Genomic DNA, 19405 nt, shown 5'->3' with positions numbered 1-19405 from the left:
AAACGTAATTCCCAAGCCTCTTAAATGACGAGACAAACTTTTGATTTACACGTTTCATAACCAGTTCTGGTAAAGTGTGACCAGCACTGCGCGATGGCTAGTTTCTCAGCAAATTCAGGACACAAAAGGATAAATCAAAGTTCATAAATACCATAAGCACAGTTTCTTACCTTTGAAACTGACGAGATAGAATTTAATCTATATAACCCTTGTGCACAGAAAGATACAGTCCCGGAATACAATATCCTCAGACGAAAACAACGGCGATTTCCCCAGCAGTTAGACTGGCACATGCGCAATACGTTATGCCAGTTCTCGTGAAAAATTGGAGCGGTAACAGACAGACGAACGAACGGACCAAAGCAAATCTAGATGCCTTCGGCAGACGAAGTCTGCAAATCTAAATAGGCACAGAAGTTTTGTTTTTCAATTGTTTGTATTTGTCACTTTAAATTTGAGGAACTACCAATGACAGGACGATTTATTCTTTTTTTATGTAAAAATAAATCACTCCAGGTATGTCAAGCCTCCATTTATTTACGGGTGCTTCAAAAACATATTTGAGGGTGAATTTTGTGGGCAAGCAAAAGCCATAACACTGATGTCTGCATCTACATTCTGAAGGCAAGCAGAGGGCACTTAAAAGTCCAAGTCCGAAGTCAATTTCCACTTACAATGTTTAATTAAACAATTTGCAAGTTGTAAATGTGACATTCCATTGAAGCTGTGAAGCTTCGCGTTGCTAGTTATTACCAAAGATAATACAAGATATTTAGAATCAAAAACATGGTTTAGTTTAAATAGTACATATAGGTTTAGTCGTGTCATCCATTTCGTTAAGCAAACGCTAAAATTTGGACCTGTTGGACTATTATTATTCATCGACTTTCGTCTTTGCATATTGAACACAATGGTCATTTTTTTTTGGTGGATGTAACCAGAATCAATTGGGTATTAATTGTATGTTTTTTTTTAAATATTCCTTATTGAGTTTTGTGTGATGGATGGTCTAGCATTATTATATAGCATTACAGACAAAAAGTCCATGGTATGGATCACAGTGTGGTTTGTGTGGAGCATGGGGGTATTCTTTTTTTATCTCCATGGTCGGGGTACTTGCACGCTTCTGTGGCACGCATTGACACAACTCGAGTTGAGTTGTGCAAGTGTGTAAACTAGTCGTAAATTGGCGCGAAATGTGCGTGAACCTATCTTGACTGCGTGGCGTGTCAGGACGAGAATTTTGAAATGTTCAAAATTTTGGTCAGGACAAAATTTAGCAAACGGGTCATGAACTATGCGCAAACTGTTCATGAACTCATCTTGAACTCGTCGGGGCTATGTGTGCAAGTGCTTGGCAGTGGGCGCCATGCCATGACTGTCACAAATAGTTCACGAGAAGCTCACGCCGAGTTCACGAGTAGTTCATGACAAGTTCATGATTTGGTGCCTTTCCACTGACACGGCCACGTGTACTTCACACATTGATGGCATGAGCAGTTCACAATTAGTTTACACACTTTACGAACAGTTTGCGCATGGCACGAGCAGTTTACAACGAGTTCACGACTACTGTCTGACAGTGGCGCTCACGTCGGTGCAGGGGTATATATAGGGCTTCCTGGACACTGCTCACCATTCCAGAGATCACCAGCAAAGAGACAACTTATATCACAGAGACAACATGCCTAAAAGAAAGCCAATCCAAAAATGACCAGAGGTTTGGAGGGCCCCCTTTATATATGGCGTGCCCAAGTCGGCATGACACCGTTCGAAATGACCAAAGCTCATCCTGCCAATGCTGGATGTGCGAAAACTATGCGCAAACTATGTGTGAACTCATCGTGCCAGTTCGTGTCAATATGGACACTGATTCATGAACTAAATTTCAGATATGGTCATGAATTGAACAAAATCTGACACTCAAAGTACCTACATACCAAGTATAAAAGCAATTGAGCCAGTATTTTTCAAGAAGAAATTGACATGAAAACTCAATGAATTTTATCCAATAATTTGAATTGAAATTAATAATTGATGTAAGAAAACTGACTGACTATGACCCCTGGTCGCCACACTTGTATTGACCATATTTTATATATTACAGACACATGCATCTAAATAAATGATCTATCATAAAGTTAGCATATCCTGCTGCCAATACAGAAAATAAATCACGTCTTATTTCTTCAATTGTCTTGCCAGATATTTTTCTTAAATTCCCCTCTAACTATTACTGGAATTTTTGAATGGTTCTCATCCCAATATGAAGTCTCAAAAATAAACACCTTTTTACAAGAAATCTGGAATATGCATGCGAGTGAGTTGGTATAGCACATGTATACACACTGATATACTACACTCGCATAGATAACACACTCACTTTATTGACAGCATTCACATTAGCACCTTTATGTAGTAACTTCTCCACTATAGGAGTGCGTCCATTAAAGGCAGCGAGATGTAATGAAGTGTCCTTGTCCTGGAAATACAAAATGAAAATATCATTTGATTTTGTAATCAGGGGCTTGCTGAAGGAACTATAGGCCAAAAACAGTGTTGTGACCAGGGTCATGGCCCAATAAGCTGACTTAATTTCAATCAATCAAGATGGTGTAAACAATGTATATTCGATGAATATACTGCAACCCCCTCTGTTAAATAATCATGAATTGTACGGTTTTAAACAAAATATATTTAGCGATTGGAAAGAATGGTTTTTGATGTATCCATGAATGTCAATGGTTTTTTTTTATTTTTTCATTTTACTTGAATCCTTGAATTGGACAATGGGTTGATTTTTGATGAAAAATAATAAGTATTTATTTGGGTTTTAAGCTCTCAACTGTATGGATAACTTACTGATTTAGGCAGAGGGTTTTCAACCCGCCTATTCACATAGTTCATACCCACCATAGACTCTGGTCAGTCAAAATGACTATTTTGAACTGTTGGCATTTATCTGCGAATCAGCCAACGACTGAGAGAAAAATCCAGGTCAGGGAAAGCCCCATGACCTCATAGATTTTCTTTCACCTCACAAACCATGTGACCGAGGCAAGGCGGGCGACGCCATCTTGCTTTGTGCTCACTTCTGGTTCTTTTTCTCCACACTGAGAACTAAGCCAACTGGCATGTCCTATTCCGGGATAGTACTTACCCTCTACTTACGACTGCCACCTAGTTAAAACCAGTGAAGAAATGATGTGTTAAGGAGTGCTGATAGGAGAAATCTCTCCACAAAAATGTGCTGCCGAGACTGTTCTATCGCCTATGCGCAGGAATCCCTGAGGTCGTCTGGACTGGGTCAGTAACCAAAGATGGAATCATAAAAAAAACCTCCTCAATGGATTGGGTATCTATTAGGTAGTAGTTTATAACGACATTTTGCATTCTCCAGAAGCCTGTCCTCAGCACATGCTCGAGGGGGGCACCTGACACAAGAGCCAATGAGTTAGCAATTGCACGAACCTCGTGCGCTCATACTTGATATCTCTGTAGACCCAGTGTTTAACATGGTCATAGTGAACCACCTGGCAATGGAAGCCAGGGAGGCTGGTCTGTCCTGCTTACCCTGGCCATAACACATAAACATGTGATTGCTGCCATGTCTTGACTTCCTAGTATGATTCTTGTAGCAACTCAACGCTCAAACCTCCTGATCCTCTGGGTTGACAGTGTTGCCAGCCAGGGGATGACAAACGGTTTTGAATCGTGTCCTGGGATTTGATTCTTGGAGAGGAACCCGGTTCGTGCCTTGATTGTCCATAAAGGCAGCACAGTCGTCCAAGAAGGACAAGGCCCCTAGTTCAGACTGACGCCTACCTAAGGCGAGGGCTAGTAGGAAGACAGTTTTCCACATCAAATATTTGAGTGGTGCTGATAGAGCGAACAACACAATCCAATTGGGCGCTTCCCTCATTCAAGGTCGAGGCCTCTGATTATGGGAAACAGTAAACAGTCTCCTAATAATAGGACAATCAGCTAGCCTCGTCCCCAAAGAATTCTCAATGGTGGGTGACAAGGCTGACCTAAAGCCAACGATCGCTGAATAGGAAAAGCCCAGTTCCTCAAACACATGAACGAAAAGTCAGCTACATGGCCAACAGAGGGATGGCATGGATCAATCTCCCTTCCACTACACCAATCAGTGTACGCTCATCATTTCTAGTCGTAAGCTGCATTGGTGGAATCCCTGTTCGCCCTGGCCAGGACATTGGCAGCCCACTCAGATAAACCTGAGTCAACTGAGAGCTTTGATGTGTGTAAGTGGCACACCGCTGGGCTCATCAACAGTGCGCCGTCTGGTTGGGACAGCAGATCTGGTAAGTCCGAAAGCACCACTGGTGTTTCAACTAACATTTCCAACTGTAGTGGAAACCAGGGCTTGCTTGGTCCGCTGGGTGCCACCAGCGTCAAAGTGCAGGTGCGCTCCTGTCGAAGTTTCTCCAGTACCTGGTGAATAACGGGAAGGGAGGAAAGGCGTACACGTCCATGTGGGCCCACAGGATCGACAAAGTGTCCCAGGCTCCTGGAACCGGCATGAGTGTCACGTACGTTCGAGCTTGGCATTTTGGGGTGTGGTGAATAGGTCTAACTTTGGAACGACCCATGGCAAAAACAGTCTGGAGGCTACCCCTTTGGGTATCTGCCACTACGCATTCTGGAGAAGGAGACTGAGCCGCCAGTCCACTTGACTGTTCCTCACCCCTGGAAGGTGGTGTGTGGAGAATTAGCTCCACTAGGACTGACAGTGATGAGATCTGGTCCCCCTCCTTGTTGATATAGGAGACCATCAGTGTGTTGTCCATGCGAAGCAAGACTCTGTGGCCTCGAACTATGGGTAGAAAGTGTATCAGTGCTACGTGCACAGCTTTCAGTTTGAGCCAGTTGATATGGTGGTCCTGAAGCCAATGCAGGGGCCATATTCCTTAGGCTTGTTCGTTCAATAGGTGCGCTCCCCAACCTGTGAGGGGGTCCAGGGGAACCCCCTGCCTGAAGTTGGCAATTGCTGAATACCAGGACAAGGCATTCCTCGCTTGGTCCGAGAGAGTTACTTGCCGCTCCAGTTTCCGTAGGTGAGCCCGGTGCTGCAACAAAGTGCGCTGTACCTGGCGGCTGCGTATCATGGCATGGGGAACTACCCTGTAAATCGAGGTCATCATTCCGATGATTGGCATCAGTTCTCAGAGGGACACAGAAGGAACGCTGACTATTTAAGCATTCGGCTAGGTCACTTAGTGCTAGGCAACGGGCCTCCAATAGCCATAACAAGCCCATCTCTGTTTTGAACTCCATGCTCAGGAATACCAACTTTGCTTGATTTACTAGGAAGCCCAGCTGGTGTAGTAAATCCTGTGTTAGACTTACTGTTTGGCTAACAACACCTTGTTTGGATTGTGTAGCAACCAGTTGTCTAGGTACAGGTTGATGTGTACTAATGCCCGGCGCAGCAGCAGCACCACATGTTCCCGCACTCTGGTGAACACGTATGGAGCCATGCATAACCCAAAGGGGAGCACCCTGAACATGACTACTTGGCCCAAATGGGTGAATCGAGGGAGTCATTGACTCGCTGGGTGCATTGGTATGTGCACAGAGAGTAAAACAGTGCTCTGTGTTTCCAGGAAGCACATACTGATTTAGTCTGCTTAAGTCCAGAACTGGGCGCAGCCACCTGTAGTCTTTGGAACTACCAACACTTATCGCCGGGTTCTCTATCCTGTGTATAGCGCCCTTTGTAAGCAAACTGACTATCTCCTGTTGAATTGCTTCTGCTTTACGGGGATCCCCTGGTAGCACCCTGAACGGGGGGCTGTTGACAGGGTGGTGGAGATCACAGCAGGATCTTGTAACCATGTATCACCATCTGGTGAGTCCAGGTGGCGATTACATGCTGCCTTCAAGCCGGAATACACCTGCACAATCTGTGTGCAACAGAGATATGTGGGTTCGGCAGTTCTACATTGCGGATGATCTCTCCTCCGCCGAGGTGAGACCCTGCAAGGCCTGTATAAGTCGATAGGTTCAGACGCCGCCGAACATATGCCCATACTCCTCATCACAGGCAGAAGCTTCAAATATGCTTCCCTTGCAAAGTGGGTGGACGACCACCTGAGGAAGAGGCGGGACTACCTGGTCAAAACAGCATCCCGCTGTACAGAGGCAGCCGCTGCCACGAGAACCAGATGATACTGCAGGATATCCTGAGTAGCCGTGTGGTGTTCCACCAAAGGCTGTGTCTACTGGTCTAAGAGCCTGGTGCGTTTGAGACCTTTGTGCTGGAGGTGCAAAACAATGCGTTCCAGTGGGCCGGCCACAACTCAAAAGTTGAGGGTCGCCACTCTGCTCTCAGGGCGTGGACTGTATCTGACTGAACTGCCATATATTCCATGAACGCGGCCATCCCCATTTGCCAGTCCCACCAAACCAAAAATTGGTGGTACCGGGGTCGGGGGAAGGGACCAAGGGATCCGGTCGGGCGTGAGATTTGGCTCCAGACTGTGCTGGCTCCGGTCTCAAACACCGCATCGATCAGGTAGCGCTTGGTCCAGCTGAAGCATGAGATTTCCCCACTCTAAGAACTTAGGCCTCTATTATGCAGAGGACCACGGTCCACCCATCAATACCGTATGAGCGTTGCACCCACCAAATCAGAGATCGCCTAACCCCCCTTCACGGAGAAAAAACAAGCAGCCTCTCGGCTGAGATAGCTCCGCTGTTAGCAATGCACATTTCAATTAAAGAACAGAAGATATCATTAGAAAATGAACAATATGCATAGTATCAATGCTATGGAACTTGCTGTTTTTAACAAGAAGTCGAAAATATCACTTTTTACCAAAAATGACAAAAATATTCATCAAAATTAGAGAATTGAAGATATCATCATGAAATGAACAAATTTGAGAGTGGTCCACATATATTTTTTTTTATATATGTAATATCAAAGCAATTGGACTTGTGGTTTTTAACAAGAAGTCAAAAATATCACTTTTTACTAAAAATGACAAAAATATTCACCAAAATTAGAGAATTAAAGATATCATTACAAAATGAACAAATCTGAGAGAGGTCCACATGTAGTACCTATATATGTAATATCAAAGCAATTAGACTTGCGGTTTTTAACAAGAAGTTGAAAATATCACTTTTTACCAAAAATATTCACCAAAATTAGAAAATTAAAGATATCATTACAAAATGAACAAATCTGAGAGAAGTCCACATGTAGTACCTATATATGTAATATCAAAGCAATTGGACTTGCGGTTTTTAACAAGAAGTCGAAAATATCACTTTTTACCAAAAATGACAAAAATATTCACCAAAATTAGAGAATTAAAGATATCATTACAAAATGAACAAATCTGAGAGAGGTCCACATGTAGTACCTATATATGTAATATCAAAGCAATTAGACTTGCGGTTTTTAACAAGAAGTTGAAAATATCACTTTTTACCAAAAATATTCACCAAAATTAGAAAATTAAAGATATCATTACAAAATGAACAAATCTGAGAGAAGTCCACATGTAGTACCTATATATGTAATATCAAAGCAATTGGACTTGCGGTTTTTAACAAGAAGTCGAAAATATCACTTTTTACCAAAAATGACAAAAATATTCACCAAAATTAGAGAATTAAAGATATCATTACAAAATGAACAAATCTGAGAGAAGTCCACATGTAGTACCTATATATTTAGTACCGGTATCAAAGCAATTGGACTTGCGTTTTTTAACAAGCAGTCGAAAATATCACTTTTTACCAAAAATGACAAAAATATTCATTAAAATTAGAGAATTGAAGATATCATTACAAAATGAACAAATCTGAGAGAGATTCACATGTAGTACCTATATATGTAATATTAAAGCAATTAGACTTGCGGTTTTCAACAAGAAGTCGAAAATATCACTTTTTACCAAAAATGACAAAAATATTCACCAAAATTAGAGAATTGAAGATATGATCATGAAATGAACAAATCTGAGAGAGGTCCACCCAAGGTACATATACACCAAGTATCAAAACATTCAAGCTCGTAGTTTTCAAGAAGAAGTTGAAAAAGTAAAACATTGACACGGACGACAGAAGACGGACAATCACTCATATGATAAGCTCCGCTCGACAAAGTCGACAGCGGAGCTAAAAATTGAGCGATGACGTGCCAAAGACACCTCTGATGGCCGGCCAGTCCCCTCTGAGATCGTATGCGGGTCCTTGAAGGAGGAGTGATGCATAATGTCAATGGATCTGACAGACGATCCCTGGCTGGCAGAGTGCAGGGGAGTACAAAACAAATGTCCTGCCCTGCTTGGTCCCCTCCGATATTGGAGGCCTGCCTGCCAGGTTTTTAACCGAAACCCGCACACAGTCCAAATACAAATAGCATTTGCTATGTGGGTTCCAAGCTGGTATTTCCTGGTGACAACTGCCGCACGACCGCCCCATACTTAGGGGTGACAAAACAGGAAGTAAGGAGCCTCAGGCATGCTACCCTTTCTTCCTATTCATTTCCAAAAACACATTGGTAAAAATGAACGAGACGAACAGTCATTTTGACTGATCGGAGTCTATGGTGGATGATTGAGAATTGAAGATATCACAAGATACATAATTATATAGTACTATCAAAGCAAGTGGACTTGCCATTTTCAAGGAGTCAAAAATGTAACAAGCAGACTGTCAGCTGATATAGCTCCGTTGTAGAGTAGAAAGTAGTGTATTGGAGATACATTAAAAATTAATTCAACATTACTTGTACTTGAGATATTGATGGAAAAGCTGAAAACTAATTATGTAAAACTAATAAGCTCTGCACAATGTAAAACTAATAAGATTTGCGTAATGTATTGTATATGTACCAAGTTTCATTAAAATGTGATTAGAACCAACAAATTATGAATTATTATGCTAATTAGAGAATTAATATGAACAGATTTTAACCCAAAATTAATCAGGCCGTCTATTGTCTTAGAGCATTTATGTACCAAGTTTTTTTCAAATGTGATGATCAGTACTTGAGATATCAGTGTTAATTAATTATGTTAATTGGTGATTAAGAAATATAAATAATTATCAGAAACTAATTGGGTGTATAGTCCTAGGTTCATTGAAATGTGATGGTGCGTACTCTTTTAAAAGTTTCATTAAAATCCAATGAGTGGTTCTTTAGACAGTGCAACAGTCATGAAACAGCAAAAAATTAATTACTTATGCAAATTAGGTAATTAATATGCACAATTATTTACCCCAAAATTAATCAGGTGTCTCCATATCCTAGAAGATCTATGTCGCAAGTCTCATTGAAATGTGATGATTAGTACTTGAGATATCAGGTGAAAAGCTGAAAATTAACTAATTACGCTAATAAGGTGATTAATATGCACAAATATTTACCCAAAAAACTAATTAGGTCTCTGCACAGTTCTTAAGTAACCAAGTTTATTTGAGATGTGATGACACTACTTGAAATATCAAAAGTTGAAAATTAATTAATTATGCAAATTAGGTAATTAATATGCACTGAAATTACCCTGAAACTATCAGGTCTGTGCAGTGTCATATGACATCCATGTGCCAAGCTTTATTGAAATGTGATGATTAGTACTTGAGATATCAGTGGAAAACCCGAAAATTGATTAATCATTATGCAAATTCGGTAATCAATATTGCACAGATTTTTACCCAAAACTAATCAAATCTGTGCATTAGTTCAGAGCATCCATGTGCCAAGTTTCATCAAAATCCAGTGAGTGGTTCGTTAAATATCAGTGCAACAGTCATGAAACAGCAAAAAATTAATTACTTATGCAAATTAGGTAATTAATATGCACAATTATTTACCCCAAAATTAATCAGGTGTCTCCATATCCTAGAAGATCTATGTCGCAAGTCTCATTGAAATGTGATGATTAGTACTTGAGATATCAGGTGAAAAGCTGAAAATTAACTAATTACGCTAATAAGGTGATTAATATGCACAAATATTTACCCAAAAAACTAATTAGGTCTCTGCACAGTTCTTAAGTAACCAAGTTTATTTGAGATGTGATGATACTACTTGAAATATCAAAAGTTGAAAATTAATTAATTATGCAAATTAGGTAATTAATATGCACTGAAATTACCCTGAAACAATCAGGTCTGTGCAGTGTCATATGACATCCATGTGCCAAGCTTTATTGAAATGTGATGATTAGTACTTGAGATATCAGTGGAAAACCCGAAAATTGATTAATCATTATGCAAATTCGGTAATCAATATTGCACAGATTTTTACCCAAAACTAATCAAATCTGTGCATTAGTTCAGAGCATCCATGTGCCAAGTTTCATCAAAATCCAGTGAGTGGTTCGTTAAATATCAGTGGAACAGTCATGGAACAGCTAAAAATCAGCTAATTATCATGCAAATTAGGTAATTAATACGCATGGATTTTTACCAAAACCTAATCAAATCTGCGTCCAGAGCATCTATGTACCAAGTTTCGTCAAAATCTAATGAATGGCTCTTTAGATATCAGTGGAACAGTCAAGGAACAACTAAAAATCAGCTAATTATCATGCATATAAGGTAATTAACTGTATGGATTTCAACCAAAATCTATTCAAATCTGCGCATTAGCCCAGAGCATATATACACCAAGTTTAATTAAAAACCAACATATGGTTCTTAAGATATCAGTGGAATAGACACACACACACACACACACACACATACAGACAGGGAAACTGCAAAGAAACAACAACAAAAACAACACAAATAATCCAATTGGTATTTTAAAATTTAGTCAATGAAACAATATTAATAATATCAACATTATTTTTGTCATCTGACCGTGTAAAATGTGACTGACATCAATCAGGTCACAAATATTCCCTGTACGACACCCTGTATTTTTGGGGTATTTTCAATCACAAGATTGGTAGGGTTTTGGCAAGTTCTTCAAATTCATAACTTTTACAGAAAATTCATATCATTTAATGTAATTTACTTTTTTTTAGATATTTTTTTTCTCAGGAATTTGTTTCAAAGTAGTTTTATTTGTCTGAAATTTTTATGATATTAAGTCACAATATAGACTTCCTTCCCCAATATAACTGGAACATGCATGTATGTGGTAACACTACATGTACACTCACTTTATTGACAGCGTTCATATTGGCAGAATATTTAATTAACAATTCAACAATAGGTGTGAATCCATATAATGTAGCTTTATGTAATGGAGTGTCAAATTCCTGGAAAAGAAATAAAAAAACATTACTTTGATTATTACATTGTAATCTATAATATAATACTGTGGGATAAAATATTAAAACTGTCAGCGATGTTAATTGGCTGGATTGATGCATTGATAAAATAATGTTGAATGCAAATAACAGTGAAGAATAACATTACAACCGAAAGACTCCTGGCCAGTGTGAATCAATGATAGTGCATTAGTTAAGTGTGACCACTGATTTAGGCGCACTCGTTCAAAGCTTTGTGAATGATCCTAACATTTTCCTTTCCTTTTCATGTATAGGAAATATAAATACAAACTGTATTATGAATGGACAGTAATTATAGCAGGATGTGTGTCTCGTATCAGACATTAAATGATCACAGCTTACTCTTGGACTGCTAAAAATATTTTTTATAAAAATGCATTGCTGAAAACACATCGTGATGAATTCCATCAATTCACTGACATATATTATATGTACAATCAGCATGGAATGAACCCAGGTACTACTCATCCAATATATACCCATCACAGTATTACAATATGGCCTAAGGCCAAAAGATAGCCATATTTAATAATGAGTAGAATACAGAGAATGGCATTATCAATCTCCTACTGGAACGTTCAGGGCTTGAGTAATAAAGTAGGTGACAATGATTTTATTAACAAAATTACTGAACATGACATTATTGGGCTTGGAGAAACCTGGCTGGATAACAGTACAAAGGATAAACTTCAAATTCCAGGATACTATACACAATCAAATATAAGACAATCTGAAAGAAGAGGAGGAATCTCAGTTATAATCAAACAAGAACTAAAAAAAGGAATAAAAATCATAAACATGAATGAAGAAGACATAATATGGTGTAAACTAAAGAAAAGATTCTTCAATACCACAACTGATATCTATATTTGTTTTCTTTACAATCCTCCTATTAACTCAACAATTTCTTTGATAATCTTGAAAAAAAGATTACAGAGTATTCTAAATTGGGTGACATTATAATTCAAGGAGACTTTAACAGTAGAACTGGAATTTTGCCAGATTATATTGAAAATGATACCTCTAGATTTTTACCTTTACCAGATTCTTACAACATAGATGATAATGACCCACGTCATAATAAGGATATAACTGTCAACTCTTATGGAAAGATGTTGATAAATTTATGTAAAAATTGTAATCTAAATATTTTAAATGGTAGAATCCCTGGCGATTCAACTGGAAATTTTACATGTTTCCACTATAATGGGGTCAGTACAGTAGATTACACAGTCGTTTCATCATCTTTATTGAATCAGTTTGAATATTTCAGAGTTCATGATTTTACCTTTTATTCAGATCATTGCCAAATTTCTTGTCTTCTTAAACTACCAGAACATTTATCATTAGATAAGGACACAAACAACGAACAATTATACTGTCTACCCAAAACATGGAAATGGAATCTATTGTACACCTTCACATATCAAGATACATTGGCCTCAGACAGGGTACAACAAAAAATTAATTTATTTCTAGAGAGAAAATATGAAAAAAGTAATGACGGGGTTAATGAAGCAGTTAAAGCATTTAACTCGATAATAGATACTTCAGCAACACCAATATTAAACAAATGTAAACCACAGTCAAAGAAAAGAAAGAAAAAGTGGTTTGATAAAGAATGTCAAACAATAAAAAATGATCTCATAAAAACAGCTAAGTTGCTGAGCAAGTTTCCATATGATAACAACCTTCGTGAGACATATTACAGTAAAAAGAAAAAATTCAAACGATTTATTAAAAAGAAAAAAAGAGAGGAACAAAATTTGTTACTAAACAAACTATCAAATCGCAAAACAAACAACCCAAAAGAATTTTGGAAAATTATAAATGCTATGAAAGATTCAAAGAAAGACAGCAACAACCCAATATCACCTGAGAAATGGTTACAATACTACAAAATTTTAAATGAAACAAGTCATTGTCAATGACACGTCCCCGTTCCGTTCATATTTGAGTGACATACATGTGTTTGTATACATTCAAAGCAGATCATGACCGAAATGCACCTGCATATGTACAACACATTGTGCTAAATCTGAACAAAATCCATCCATGCATGACTGAGATCCAGTTTTGGAATTGTGAAAATATGTGATTTTGATGCATTTTCGGCCTTAAAATGGCCATCATTCCGCTATTGTTAAGCAGATCATGAAACAAATGCACATATCTATTTGTGACATGATGTACCATGTGTGTGTGAAGTTTGAACTTGATCAATCCAGACATGTCTTGGATACGGATCCAGAACTGAATTCTTTAACAAAATGGCCGCCAGTCGGCCATTTCGAACTTGATCCGAAAAAAAAAAAGACGTGCATCAAGGTCCTATTATGTTTAATGTATGTACCAAATTTGAACAAAATCCATTCATGCATAACTGCGATACGGGTCCGGAATGGTGAAAATGTGCGATTTCAATGCATTTTCGGCCTTAAAGTGGCCCCCCATTTGGCTATCGTTAATGAGATCATGAAACAAATGCACATACATATTTATGACATGATGTACCTTGTGTGTGAGAAGTTTGAACTTGATCAATCCAGACATGTCTCGGATACGGATCCAGAACTGAATTCTTTAAAACAAAATGGCCGCCAGTCGGCTATTTCGAACTTGATCCGAAAAAAAAAAATGACGTGCATCAAGGTCCTATTATGTTTAATGTATGTACCAAATTTGAATGAAATCCGTCCATGCATAACTGAGATCCGGGTCCGGAATGGTGAAAATGTGCGATTTCAATGCATTTCCGGCCTTAAAGCGGCCCCCCATTTGGCTATCGTTAATGAGATCATGAAACAAATGCACATACATATTTATGACATGATGTACCTTGTGTGTGAGAAGTTTGAACTTGATCAATCCAGACATGTCTCGGATACGGATCCAGAACTGAATTCTTTAAAACAAAATGGCCGCCAGTCGGCTATTTCGAACTTGATCCGAAAAAAAAAATGACGTGCATCAAGGTCCTATTATGTTTAATGTATGTACCAAATTTGAACAAAATCCGTCCATGCATAACTGAGATCCGGGTCCGGAATGGTGAAAATGTGCTATTTTGATGCATTTTCGGCCTTAAAATGGCCGCTATTCAGCTATCGTTAATCGGATCATGAAAAAAATGCATGTGCATATGTCCCATATAATGTGTGATGTATGAGTGAAGTTTGAACTTAATCGGTCCATGCATGTTCGAGATACAGGTGATCACGGACGGACGGACGGACGGACGCACACAGGGCAAAACATAAGTCCCCGTTTTCGGACTGCGTCCGAATGGGGACTAAATACCACTCAGAATAGTGACAACAACATACATACTAAAATAACAAATCTAGAAAAAAATATCTCACATGACCTCAATATAAATAAAAACATAACAGAAAAAGAAACTAAACTATCAATAAACTGTCTTAAATCTAAAAAATCTGCTGGTTATGATGGTATATGTCCTGAATTATTGAAACATGGCTCAAATTATTTAACTAAGTCACTAACAAAATTATTCAATTTAATACTAGATGCAGGTATATTTCCAGACATGTGGAATACCAGCATTATAACACACCTATATAAGAGAGGGGACAGTCATGATCCAAATAATTACAGAGGAATTTCTGTCTCCAGCAGTATCGGCAAAGCGTTCTGCTCTATCATAAACCTAAGACTTACACAATATTTAGAGGACAACAAAACTATCAGCAATAATCAAGCAGGATTCAGAAAAAATCATCGCACAACAGACCAAATATTTGTACTTAAAACAATAATTGAAAAATATCTTAAAAAGAATAAAAAATTCTATTGTTGCTTTGTAGATTTTCAAAAAGCTTTTGATAATGTATGGAGAAATGGGCTATTTTATAAACTTTTAAAGGCTGGTATTAATGGTAAACTATATTTAGTTATAAAAAACATGTATCTCCAGACATACGCAACCATAAAATCAGGGCACAAAATCACCCGTATGTTCGAAATTAAAAAAGGAGTAAAACAGGGCTGTGTGATGAGTCCAACGCTTTTCAATCTTTTCATAAATGATTTAAGTACATCATTCAATTCCAGTCATGAACAACTCAATCCAGCCATACTGAATGATAAAACTGTATCATCATTATTATATGCAGATGATTTAGTTCTTATGTCTCAAACAGCACCTGGTTTGCAAAATTTAATAAATATTTTGGAGACATATTGTTCTGAATGGAACCTAGAAATAAATTTATCTAAAACAAAAATCTTAATTTTTAGGAATAAATCATTAAAAACATCTGAATACTTCTATTACAAAAATACAATTATTTGCTGTGTGACAAGTTATACTTATCTTGGGATAATAATCTCATCATCTGCAAATTTTATAGAAGCAAAGAAAACATTAGCAGAGAAAGCATGCAAAGCTATATTTATACTGAACAAAACATTGGAAGGGAACACTGACATCAAACTTTTTCTGAAATTATTTCATTCAAACATTAAACCCATTTTACTCTATGGTGCAGATGTCTGGGGATCAGACATTTTGGATTTTGGAAAATAGGAGAAATGTCCAATTGAGAAAACCCACTTAAAATTTTGTAAGAGAACACTTTGTTTAAACAGATATACAAGCAACGCAGCATGTAGGAGCGAAATAGGCGAACTACCACTATTAATAGAAATTAAAAAAATGCTAATAAAATACTGGTTAAGACTAAAAGATATGCCAGAGGATAACCTTGCAAAACAAGCATACTATGAACAACGAAAATCACAGCAACATACATGGTTATCATCAGTAAATAAAATATTAAAAGATAATTATTACACATCATTAATAAATTTTACAACAGGTATTCCAAAAAGAAACATTCATAAGATTATAAATAACATTGAAGCAAATATAAAACAAAAATATGTAAACCAGTGGAAGTCACAAATCTCAAATGATAATAGTAAACTTAGAACATTTGCAAAAATCAAATTTAAATATACTTTTGAGCCGTATTTGACACTACAAAACATTAACCATAGAAATGCATTACTAAAATTGAGAACAAGCACACACAAACTTGAAATTGAAAAGGGCAGGTACACACACCCTAAAACACCAGTAAATGAAAGAAAATGCAAACAGTGCAACATGAATGTGATTGAGGATGAATTTCACTTTCTCATGATCTGTCCAAAATATGGAAACTTGCGCCAACAACTTATGTCTGAATTTAATTTTCTATCACATGATGCACACAATACATTCATTCGATTGCTCAGTGCAGATGATTGTGAAATTATAAAAAAGGTTTCACAGTTTATTTACAAAGCCTTTCAAGAAAGAATAGATAGTTGATAGCTTTGAATTTTATTATTATTAGTCTTAGTTTTATTATTATTAAACTTATTAGTATTAGTAAAAAATTTAACACATTACATTTTACTTTTATACTTAACATTATAATATTTTCTCTTTCTTTATTATTTCATTATTATTATACTTTTATTGCTACTGTACTGATAGAAATACTGTATTTCTAAAGATGCAATAAATATTATTATTATTATTATTATATTAATGGTGCTTGTGGAATATTTTGCATGTACAGCTATATCATGCTATCAATTGCTGTAGGAAGTTGACATGCACCACTCATATGGATGATAGGAAACTATTTAATGTACATATGCAACATTCACTCACAAAATGTTAGTTTTGAGTAGCTCAGTTTTCCCAGATATTTGGAATTTAAGTGCATCACCCATCTTTATAAAAAATAGGGAGACAAATTCGACCCCCAAAATTACAGGGGCATATCAGTTTTAAATTGTATTGATAAAGTCTTCTGTTCTATCATAAACAAGCCATGTACGGCGCAGTCCTCGTTAGTTATCAAATTTAACATTAGTTGAACAATATAGTTGAACATTAACAAATCAGAAGTTTGGATCCAGAAGAAGATTATGATGACTTTTTTACATTAAAATGATTGACATCTTGTATCTGATCAACAAACAAGTACTTGTTCATATTGACAAATATTGCTCTGGAACAGCATTAATTAAAACAAAATGGCCACCAGTCGCCCATTTTAAATACATTTATATATCTATAACATGATGTAATACGAATATATAAAAATTTAACATAATCAGTCAAAGCATATCAGAGATAGGTCTCTAGAAGCTCATTCATTAAAAAAAAAAAAATGGCCACCAATCAGCCACTTTGAATCAACAAAATCTGAAAAATGATGTGCATCAGGAACCCAAAATCTCTAATGTATGTACCAAGTTTGAACAAAAAACATCCATAAATGTCAAGATCCAGTTCTGGTATGCCAGAAGTGCTTGATTTTTGATGATTTTTTAGCACAAAAATGGCTGTCATTTGACCATTTTGAATCAGATAGTCAAACCAATATATCTATGTCATTATGTATACTGAATATATATAATTTGAACATAATCAGTAAAAGCATGGCAGAGATATGGCACTACAACTGAATTCATTAAAACAAAATGGCTGGACGTGCATCAAGGTACCATAATGTCAAGCGTATGTACCAAGTTTGAACAAAATCCATTATAAACGCCAAGATAAATAGTCTCTCACTCCTTGGTTATTATCACCGATTGATTCACATCCCAAATTTTGGTTTCCCGAGCGGCTCTAAATAAAAATAGTCTATCTAACTGCTGGAAAGCTAGGGCGAAAATCAGTTGTTTTTTTGTTCTCAATTTCTATGTGTAAAATCATATCGCTGGTGTTGACACACATTGTCCCAAACGACAAATTATTTCTCACAAATAAATTGTAATATCCAGTAAGAAACTGAGATATAAATACAACTCAATAATCGTTATGCCAGTCCTGGGTCCCACTCGACTGAACAGCGAAGCTCGAGCTCTGTCAGACCGAGCTGTTTTCTATCTCTCGTCTCCAGCTAGCATGTCTGCAGCTACATCGCACATTCTGTTTTATTTTATATATATATAACGTGAAGCAAATAATCTGCAATCAAAACAAACAACAGCTTACAGCGGCCAACACCAATACACCCAGTACCGAGATCAACAGATTATGTAACTGCCGTAAGAAATCTGAATGCCCCTTAGATGGAAATTGTTTACAATCAGCCTTGGTTTACCAAGCTAATATCAGACGGCAAGACAACAACAAGTGTGAAACATATGTGGGACTAACAGGAAATGAATTTAAAACCCGGTACAGAAACCACACAGCATCGCTACGCAACCAATCATTGAGAAACGCAACAGAGCTCAGTAAATACGCTTGGTCATTAAAAGACAATGACATCGATTACGACATCAAATGGAGAGTGTTATCGCGTGCTGCACCATACAATACTTCAAGCAAACGTTGCAACTTATGTATTAGAGAGAAATATATTATAATTTTCCAACCACATTACTGTAGTTTAAATAAAAGAAATGAGCTTTTTTATTCCTGTAGACACAGAGCCAAATCGTTGCTATGCAACAACTAGTTTTAATATCGTAAACACACTCCATTATTATGCAAATCTGTAGCACTTATAACGTAGTCTGTTTCGGTGGTTTATTTAATAAAGTCTTAACTCCTGATGAGTGAGGTACTCCATGTACCTTACGAAACAGTACTGTAGAGTGAACTTTACTCATGTAGTCGTGTCTTAATTTCTCTGTTCACGTATGTAAATCTGCTCTACAAACTCATCGTTTAGTATCGAGCACTCTCACCTGGAATAATCGACTACCTTCCTATATATATATATATATATATTTGCATCTCTCACTAATGTCAATAAACAACCTTTGTTGTTTTTTGTAACTGTACAACGCTATTTAGGTGAAAGAGTCTCGTCAGTGCTTTGGAGCCTGTTTTACATTGAATAATGACAATGTGTGTGATCACTTCGTAACTTGAACCACATAATCTATGAAATAGAAGTATACCCTTCACCCGTGGAAAAATTATTTGCCGCTTCTGCCAAATGAAAACAGACTAATTAGTGAACTACATTGTTGAGTAAGCTGAATTTTGCATAGGCTGTTCTATAGAGTGTGAAACAAAGCATTTTATTGTAACAATAGCCATTGACGAAAAATCGTGTTTTCAACTCAAAGTATTAAAT

General features: G+C 37.1%; 1 protein-coding gene across 2 annotated transcripts in view; it reads right to left on the bottom strand.

Moving 5' to 3' along the window:
* The window catches only part of LOC100367066 (uncharacterized), a 114892-nt gene that overhangs the window by 21401 nt on the left and 74086 nt on the right, over nt 1-19405 (bottom strand). For both annotated transcript variants that reach the window (XM_085508655.1, XM_085508656.1), the window contains exons 13-14: nt 11154-11252; nt 2384-2482 (exon numbers count right to left, since the gene is read on the bottom strand). In XM_085508655.1, coding sequence (XP_085364781.1) covers nt 2384-2482; nt 11154-11252 — 198 coding nt within the window. The remainder of the gene's footprint in view (nt 1-2383; nt 2483-11153; nt 11253-19405) is intronic.

Source organism: Saccoglossus kowalevskii, chromosome 15 (genome assembly GCF_978046115.1).
Source record: "Saccoglossus kowalevskii chromosome 15, keSacKowa6.1, whole genome shotgun sequence".
Taxonomy (NCBI): Eukaryota; Metazoa; Hemichordata; class Enteropneusta; family Harrimaniidae; genus Saccoglossus; species Saccoglossus kowalevskii.
Note: the sequence above shows the minus strand (reverse complement) of the source record. Positions and strands in the feature narration are given on the sequence as shown.